The sequence below is a fragment of the Bison bison genome, unplaced genomic scaffold (genome assembly GCF_000754665.1).
Source record: "Bison bison bison isolate TAMUID 2011002044 unplaced genomic scaffold, Bison_UMD1.0 scf7180017864200, whole genome shotgun sequence".
Classification (NCBI taxonomy): Eukaryota; Metazoa; Chordata; class Mammalia; order Artiodactyla; family Bovidae; genus Bison; species Bison bison.
This window is the reverse complement of record NW_011494772.1, coordinates 4,651,542-4,661,604: the sequence shown is the minus strand read 5'-3', so window position 1 is coordinate 4,661,604 and position 10,063 is coordinate 4,651,542. Positions and strand designations below refer to the sequence as shown.

Genomic DNA, 10,063 nt, shown 5'->3' with positions numbered 1-10,063 from the left:
ACAGTTTTTGTACAGTTCTTCTGTGTATTCTTGCCACCTCTTCTTAATATCTTCTGCTTCTATTAGGTCCATACAATTTCTGTCCTTTATTGAGCCCATCTTTGCATGGAATGTTCCCTTGGTATCTCTAATTTTCTTGAAGAGATCTCTTGTCTTTCCCTTTCTATTGTTTTCCTCTATTTCTTTGCACTGATCACTGAGGAAGGCTTTCTTATCTCTCCTTGCTATTATTTGGAACTCTCCATTCAAAGGGGTATATCTTTCCTTTTCTCCTCTGCCTTTCTCTTCTCTTGTTTTCTCAGCTATTTGTAAGGCCTCCTCAGACAACCATTTTGTCTTTTTGCGTTTCTTTTTCTTGGCGATGGTCTTGATCCCTGCCTCCTGTACAATGTCAGGAACCTTTGTCCATAGTTCTTCAGGCACTCTATCAGATCTAATCCCTTGAATCTATTTTGTCGCTTCCACTGTGTATTGGTAAGGGATTTGATTTAGGTCATACCTGAATGTTCTAGTGGTTTTTCCTACTTTCTTTAATTTAAATCTGAATAATTTAAAAAGATACATGAAGTATTATTGTTGATTTGACTTTAAACAATCTTTCAAATAAAACTAAGAAATAATATTTTGTATTACTCATGTTCCTGGGTTTCATTATCTCTTTAACTCAGGAATGCTATTCAGCTATTTTGGGCTCCCCTTCACAGCATCACATTTTAGATATTATAATCAGACAGAAAGTTATGAATATATTAACATTTTCCTGCTTTATGTCCCTGTTCTGATAATTCTGTGCTTTTATTTCACATACTTTGCTAGGTGAAGTATTTCACATACTAGTTCATGGTGGAATTGCATATCCCACTCCTTTATTCCTACATAGGCAGGAATGAAAGTATCCAGTGAATTATTCACTTTAAATAATACACTTTTCATTTGTTCTCTTTTGAATGTTTTCATTTCCCTCTGAAATTTTCCATATGTTCATTCATAAACTCTATTGTTTTAAGTTATTGAACATATTGTAATGACTGCTTGAAAGTCTTTTCCTCTAATTTAAATATCCATGGCATCTTGTGGTCTATTTCTACTGATTACTATTCCTCTTGATCTTAGGTCATTGTTCCTTCATTTCTTTTGTTGTTGTTGTGACTGTTATTATTGTTTTGTTTGTTTTTGCATACCTGGCAATTTTTTACTGTGTGTTGGACTGTGTATTGTAACAGACTATGCAATTTTGTGATCTTCTGAAGAATGTTGGTTTTTTACCTAGAGACAATTAGGTTACTAGCTGATCATCTTGATCTTGTGGAGGTTTTTTTTTGCATTTTGCTAGTATGGACTATTTATCTTTTGACAATATACTCAGGCCAAACCTCAGTTTATTTATTTATTTTACTTCTAAGGCATGGAGCCCCTGAGTTTTCAGTGAAAAGCCTAATATGTTTATCTGATCTGCCTAACTCAGTGGAATTTAAACTGTACAGTGTCTGCAGTGAGAGAGTCTGATCAGCCTCTTCCGCTTTTTACCTTTTGAGTTTCACCAGATCCTTGAAAGTGTCCTTCTACCTGCACAATTCGTAGTTCAGTCTAGGACTGAGGGAGAATTTATGCACACATTTTAGAACATTACCCTCCTCTCTCTCCCTCTTTCACATGATCTCTCCCTTAATTTTTAGTCACACTGACTGCTGTGAATGCTGCTCTCTGACATCTCCTACAAATAAAATTGTGATTTTCAGCTTGGGTTCTAGCTCCCTAGCACTGCATGGATTGAGCTCTCTAGGGGGCTAGAAAGCTTCATAAATGCAGACTTTTTTTTCCTGAGTGGTTTTATTCTTTCAAAAAGCAAATCCCTTCAGATCACCCTGATTTTATTTGTCATTGTCTTTAGCTTGTTAAATATTCTTCCTAGAGTTTATATATTTTAAAAATACTTGTCCAGAGTTTAATACAAGCAAATGTGCCATTCCCATGCTTTTCTGTTTATTTTCAGAAATGATGCATCTAGAGCATACTATCAAAATCTGGGAAATTGTTTCTTATTACAAAGCCATTTATTGTAAATGAAGAGATTTAACATTCAGTCATATGCTTCCCAGGTGGCTCAGTGATAAAGAATCCACCTGCCAATGCAGGAGCCGCAGGAAATGTGGTTTCTATCCCATGGTAGGAAAGATTCCCTAGAGGAGGAAATGGCATCACACTGCAGCATCTTGCATGTAAAATCCCGTGGACAGTGGAGCCTGCAGGCTACAGTCCATGGGGTTGCACAGAGTTGGACACAACTGAGCACACGTGCATGAAATATTCAGTCATGAGGTTAAACATTCTTAGATTCTCCAAGTGTGCTTTCTTTTATATATTAAAAGCATTAAAAAAGTTATAGTGTTAACTTTTCTGTAAATTGTATTCCCTTTCTTAATTAGTCATACAGACTGAATTAATTTCTTAACCTAAGGGAAGCCTATAATCTTGGCCCTTCTGAGATTTTCTGAAGTAAATTGGAATAAGAAAGAAAGACAGATACACCCAAAAGGATTTAACAGATTTAGATATAGATACACGTTCTTATTTCTACATGTTTTCTAAATAATATTTAGAATATGTTATTAAGAAATAAAACAGTAAGTTTTCACTTAAAAATTATGAAACATATTTGAAAGGCTCCCCTAGTGGCTCAGACAGTCAAGAATCTGCCTGTAATGCAAAAGACCCAGGTTCAACCCCTGGGTTGGGAAGATCCCCTGAAGAAAATAATAGCAACCCACTCCAGTATTCTTGCCTAGAGAATCCCAGGGACAGAGGGCTACAATCCCATGGGCTACAATCCATGAGGTCACAAAGAATCAGACACAACTGAGCAACTAACACACTTCAAAACGCGTAGTTTTATAGGACAGCTCCTTGATAAGTAAGCAAAACATTTTTTTCACTGCCCCTCTAGCATATATGTATAGAAAATTTGACTGAATATAATTTTTCTAAATCAAAGGCCAGTAGGATTATCAAACATCTATATTTCCCTTTCATGGTTTCTTTTTTACTATTATCTTTGCTAATAAATAAATACTCTTGTATTATTTTAAAAAGATTGAGTGATCAAGTGGATAATGTGTAATTTGTTTACATATCATACAACTTTTCAGATTTTATATGAAATAAAAAATAAAATACAAGTAATATTTCTATCTCCTCTTTATATGGATAGAATATCACCTTATCCAAGATCTAATTATAGAAAATAGAATTGCACCACTTGAAATAAATTAGAAACACAAACAACACGCACACACACATGCACAATTCAATTTGAAAAAGGCTATTTGTCCTCAAAAGATTTATTTCTTTTTAATATCCACTGTTGTACTGTTTAACTGTTTCTTTAATTACTCCCACATATCTACCTTAACATCTTGTCTGATAACCTTATCTACACAACTGTTATTCCTTAGTTGAAAAGTGATTTAGTGATGGCTAATCTCCTCTTCTCTTTCAATTTATGCTTTCCCTATTGTCTACTCAGTACTGGAAACAGCACTTGAAGTGACTCAAGCTCTTCCTCATTTCCCCTTTGCTTTAATTAAATCATGTATTGGCATTTGATGTAATTTATGGCTGATAATTTTAGATTTGTCTTATTCCAGACAATGTACTGTTTCATCTATTCCTTGTCAGCTTAGCTTTTATTCCAGAAAGCTACATTAAAAGGACCTTTAATTAAAATATTATATAAATATAATAAGCAGCCTCACCCAGGCTTAACAGTAATATTGTTCTTTTGTCTGCCACTTCCGCTGTTAAACTGACTTTTACATCAAAATATCCATAATTCTATTTGCAACTGCACACACAAAAAAGCAACCAAATATATTTACATATATAAGCATCAAACAACCATGTCATATAATAAACTTTTATTGACTTAAAAGTCTCCATAATCTTGCTTAATAATATAGCTTGTTTCTGTAATCATTTGGCCATTTCACGCTTACCTTACATAGTCGGTAATAATATGTGGAACAGCTGCAAACTTTCACAGTAATAGGTACAATCGAATCTGATGTGTCTAATTAATTTTTAGTCCAACAAATTAGTTTGGTTCTTCATTACTCTCCAATGGGAGGGAGACATTATATTTCATTATATTTTTTTTTGTCTGAAATAGCAACACACTGTCACAGGTCACACACATCCCATGTCTGTGTTCTAATTAGTTCAACTGACAACATTGTTTCAAAAGTACTAGCTGTACTAGAAACACTAATACACCTTGGGCAACATAAATATTCCACTATATTCAATATGATGTTTTATGACTCTTTTACACAAATGAAGGACAACTTTTCTTTTCTGATTGTGCTATAAGGTGTTTTCTTTTTAGTTATATCTAGTGTTTAGCACAGTATATATATATGAATATGAGCTCATTTTAAATACATGTTAGACTATGTTTATATGTATATTGATTAAAAGCAAATAGAGGAGGAAAATGAATCAGGTTTACTACACAGGTGAAGATGATTTTTAAATCTGGAAATTAACACAAAAGAAACTTCAGAAGTGAAATACTGGACTATATAAAAATTGGACATATCAATGGAACATTACGTGCAAATGTGGGCATGATGAAGGACACAAACAGTAAAGACCTAACAGAAGTAGAACAGATTAAGAAAAGTTCTCAAGAATACAGAGAAAAACTATACAAAAAAGTCTTAATACTCTGAATAACAATGATGAGGTGGTCGCTCACCTAGAGCCAGACATCCTGGAGTCTGAAGTCAACTGGGTCTTAGGAAGCAGTACTATGAACAGCCTAGTGGAGGTGATGGAATTCCAGTTGAACTACTTAAAATGCTAAAAGATTATGCTGTTAACATGTTGCACTCAATATGTCAGCAAATTTGGAAAACTCAGCACTGGCTTGGAATAGGAAAGGCCAGTTTTCATTCCAACCCCAAAGATGGGCAATGCCAAAGAATGTTCAAAGTACTGTACATTTGCATTCATTTCTCATGCTAGAAAGTTTATCCTTTAAATCCTTCAAGCTAGACTTCAACAGTATGTGAAGAGAGAACTCCAGATGTATAAGCTGTGTTTAGAAAAGACAGAGGAACCAGAAATCAAATTGCCAACATCTGTTGGATCATAGAAAAAAGCAAGGGAATTCCAAAGAAACATCTACTTCTGCTTCATTGACTACACTAAAGCCTTGGATGTGTGGATCACAACAAACTTTGGAAAATTCTCTAAGATATGAGAATACCAGACCACCTTACCTGTTTCCTGAGAAAGCTGTATACAAGTCAAGAAGCAACAGTTAGAACATGACATGGAACAACTGACTGGTTCAAAATTGGGAAAGGAGTATGACAAGGCTGTATATTGTCACCCTGCTTATTTAAATTATATGCAGAGTACATCATGCAAAATGCCAAGCTGGATGAATCACAAACTGGAATCAAGATTGTCAGGAAAAATGTCAACAACCTCAGATATCCAGATAATACCACACTAACTGTATGGATGTGAGAGTTGGACTGTGAAGAAAGCTGAGTGCCGAAGAATTGATGCTTTTGAACTGTGGTGTTGGAGAAGACTCTTGAGAGTCCCTTGGACTGCAAGGAGATCCAACCAGTCCATTCTGAAGGAGATCAGCCCTGGGATTTCTTTGGAAGGAATGATGCTGAAGCTGAAACTCCAGTACTTTGGCCACCTCATGCGAAGAGTTGACTCATTGGAAAAGACTCTGATGCTGGGAGGGACTGGGGGCAGGAGAAGGGGACGACAGAGGATGAGATGGCTGGATGGCATCACTGACTCGATGGACGTGAGTCTGAGTGAACTCCGGGAGTTGGTGATGGACAGGGAGGCCTGGCGTGCTGTGATTCAGGGGGTTGCAAAGAGTCAGACATGACTGAGCGACTAAAATGAACTGAACTGAATGACAGAAATTGAAGAGGAAGTAAAGAGACTCTTTATGAGCGTGATAGGAGAGAGTAAAAAAGCTGGTTTGAAACTGAACATTCAAAAAATAAAGATCAAGTGATCCGGACCCATCGCTTCATGGGAAATAGAAGGGAGAAAAGTGAAAGCAGTGACAAGTTTTATTTTTTTGGGCTCCAAAATCACTGCATATGGTGACTGCAGCCATGAAATTCAAGGATGCTTTCTCCTTGGAAGGAAAACTAAGACAAACTTAGACAGCAATTTAAAAAACTGAGACATCACTGTGCCAGTAAAATTTCATATAGTCAAAGCTTTGGTTTTTCCAGTAGTCATGTACGGATGTGTGAGCTGGACCATGAAGAAAACTGACTGTCAAAGAATTGATACTTTTGAATTGTGGTGCAAGGAAAAATGCTTGAGAGTCCCCTGGACAGCAAGGAGATCAAACAAAGCCAATCCTAAAGGAAATCAACCCTGAATATGCATTGGAAGACTGTTGGTGAACATGAGTTTCCAATACATTGGACACCTGATAGGAAGAGCTGACTCTTTGGAAAAGACCCTGATGCTGGGAAAGATGGAATGCAAAAGAAGTGAGCAGCAGAGGATGGGATGGTTAGACAGCATCACTGACCCAATGAACATGAACTTAAGCAAACTTTGGGAGAGAGTGAAGGACAGAGGAGCCTCACGTGCTGCAGTCCACAGGGTCACAAAGAGTCAGACACGACCTAGCAACTGAACAACAAATAACAAACAAATGGGCATTCTGGTTGGCTTATAAAGTAAAAATTTCTTTCTTATTCATAGTCAGTCTAATATGGGTTCGCAGAATGAAGGATGGGGTTTCTACTCCATAGAGTTTTTCATGAAATGTGGATCCTTCCAGTCAATGGTGTACCGTATCTCATAGGGTCAGCATCCCACGACTGATCTCTTGTTCTATCCAACACCTTAGGAAAGAGAGTATGAAGTGCTGTCACAGTGGTACATGGATTGGTCCAGAGATACCATGAATCTGCCTGTCCAATATTCAGTCACTTTGTTGCACTCCAATACAAGCGAGGCTGGGAGATACAGGCTAATTTTCTTCTCTGGAAGAAAGGTGAAACCTTGGTAAACAAGTCACCTATGGTTTGAAGGACTCTCACATCTAGATAATTTACAGCTTATATTCCTACCTGGGGCTTCCTTGATTACTCAGATGGTAAAGAATCTCCAGCAATGCAAACATGGCTGGGCACATACACAAGCACATGTAAAGAGGTTAATAGAAACACTATAATTTGTGACTCAAGTTATGGCCATGTGAAGCTAAGAGTTACTTAAGACCCACTCAGGTAAAGTAAAAGTAAAGTCTTAGTCGTTCAGTCGTGTCCAACTCTTTGTAACCTCATGGACTGTAGCCTGCCTGGCTCCTCTGTCCATGGGATTCTCCAGGCAACTTACTGGAGTGAGTTGCCATGCCCTCCTCCAGGGGATCTTCCTCGTCTCCTGCGTCTCCTGCATTGCAGGCAGATTCTTTACTGCTGAGCCACCAGGGAAGTCCACTCCTTACATTCATCATCTGGATTAATCCTCCCAAATATATGAAATAGCACTACTGTCACCAGCTAACAGAAACAGGGATTCTAGAAGATTAAGTGCCCTACATAAACCCATTGCTTTCCTAGCTTGGAAGTGACAGAGATGATACTCAGATGTGGAACTTCAAAGACCTTGCTGTTTCCAGTATGTTACAATGCCAGGATAACTAAAACAAGAGAATTACACGTTCCTTTGATATGGTATGCTGAAATTTACCATTTATTTTTTGCTCACAATTTATTTTTTGATTATTTGTTTACTCACTAATGAGATATTGGTGATGGACAGGGAGGCCTGGCGTGCTGTGATTCATGGGGTCGCAAAGAGTCGGACACGACTGAGTGACTGAACTGAACTGAACTGAATGAGATATGATATTAATATGAGAATTCACTTAGTTTCCAGTTTCTGAATTCATCCATCTATTAAATAAGCACCTAAATCTTTGCTCATTAGTAATGTTAGAATTCCATGAGTCTTAAACCTGTTTAAAATTGTGGGTTGAGATTGTCTTTATTATGTCTGAGAGGGCTAAACTGTCAGAAATGTGACAACTTCTGGAATAATCTTAGTTTAGATTTAAATGTATGATTTGTTACATAGACCTTAGAATTAAGTTTCAAGTTGTTTTGTAGCCAACTTTCAAGTGGATTTTCAAATTAGTTTCAGATACTTTAAGGGCATTTAGGAGTTTTATCTTTCTGTGAGATTTTAACTATAGATACTAATCTCTATGGAAAGATGTTTATGTTATTATCATTATTTAATATAGCAGTTTCAATACCTTCCAGAAAATTAAAATATGTTTGATCAAGGTAAATTATTTGGTAAAATATTAAGAGAAATATTTTGATCATCTGTATTAGGCAGTGCTGTAGGGGAAAGGTAATTTGCAAATATTCAGTTTAAATGTTGTAGTTGCTTTTCTTTTTTTAAATGAGAATTGTCTTACAAAATGCTTTACCTAACTGAAGAAAAGTTATTATTATTTCAGCTCACACACTTGTTTTAGTATTTATATATGAAGCAATAAATCAAGAAGTGGTTCTGAATCTGTCCACAGTAAAACAAAACACGAAGGAGCAATGTTCTTATTCACATTTCAAACTTATGATTTGATTCTCCTTTTGAAACTTACAAAATCTGCTCACCAGTAAATTACGACAGGGTCAGGACACAACAAATATTACCTGCTTCAAAGAAGGTTACACTCTTCTGTGCCTTTGGTGTAGCACGCATGTATTTTTGTGGGGTTTTGGGTCTTAATATTTACTAGCACTAACACCATTGTTTCTTCCACAGGGGGACGAAATGAAGTTGTCATTACCGAAAACAATAACAGCATAACTGAGCAAATCACTGATGTTGTGAAGCAACCAGCTTTTATAGCTGGTATTGGTGGTGCCTGCTGGGTAATCCTGATGGGTTTTAGCATCTGGTTGTACTGGCGAAGAAAGAAGAGAAAGGGACTCAGTAATTATGCTGGTAAGAGGCTATTTCCAGCTAAGAAAATGTCTTAGCTTTAGAAATATGATAAAATGCAAGGGAAGGAATGAAACGGGTTATGAAATGAGTAAATGAATGGGTGTTTTTTGCTTGATTTAAACCATGATAAACAACAAGCTTTAATACACTGCTCTTCATCATATCACATTATGACCATAAGGCCATCTTTTTGCCTGTATCTCCAAGGAAGCGTAAGAAGAGCACACACCAATAAAGTGATTAGCCATTTTTCTTAATAGTTCAATGCACACACACACACACACACACACACACACACACATAGACTTTGCAAGCTTTGACACCATGTTTGAGAAGTATATTTAAGCAAGAGCATTCCTAAAATGCTCAGGAAAAAAAGAAAAAAGATTTGAAATGTAGTTTTTCATATTTACAGTACAGATTACAAAGGGAAATGTATCCCAGATGGAACATACAAACAAAACAAAAAATTTCACCAGGATTGATGAAACTTATGAGGCATGATTTATTTTACTGGTCTCTTAAATAGAATGTCTACTTTAACGTGACCAATGAGCGTTTTAGAAAGAAGAAAAAACAGAAGCAAAAGAAAGAGAAGAAAAGTAAGATCCTAGATGTTCTACTTGTTTGCGAAAATGTTTTCTTTGAATCCAGAGCAGGAATTTTAAGGATGTCCCAAGTTGTGGCCTTCAAAATACATCCAAGGCAGAAAAAGAGAAAAAATTATCAAGTCAGTGAGTGAAAAATGACCTCGATAATGAAGCTATGTTCAGTTAAAGTTTGAATTACATTCATTTTAAGTACTTTCTCTAACAATGATTAAAAAAAAAAATGCCTCACAAATACTTTACATTTTCTAAAACAAGGGAACAATTTTAATTTATCATTGTCCTACAAATATTTTTAAAAATTTGAGATATTTTATTCATCTTCTATTTCTGATTTTTACTTTAATAAGAAGCATAAATGTCTTCATAAGTGATTTTACAGCGGCTTCATTACTTATTAAGCTTATCAGCTGCTATAACTTTTAGCATACAAG

At 36.1% G+C, this 10,063-nt stretch overlaps 1 protein-coding gene across 1 annotated transcript in view; it reads left to right on the top strand.

The window, feature by feature from the left end:
• Window positions 1–10,063, top strand: part of ROBO2 (roundabout, axon guidance receptor, homolog 2 (Drosophila)) — a 657,579-nt gene that overhangs the window by 582,398 nt on the left and 65,118 nt on the right. The window contains exon 18 of the mRNA XM_010844340.1: window positions 8,839–9,021. Within this exon, the coding sequence (XP_010842642.1) occupies window positions 8,839–9,021 (183 nt within the window). The remainder of the gene's footprint in view (window positions 1–8,838; window positions 9,022–10,063) is intronic.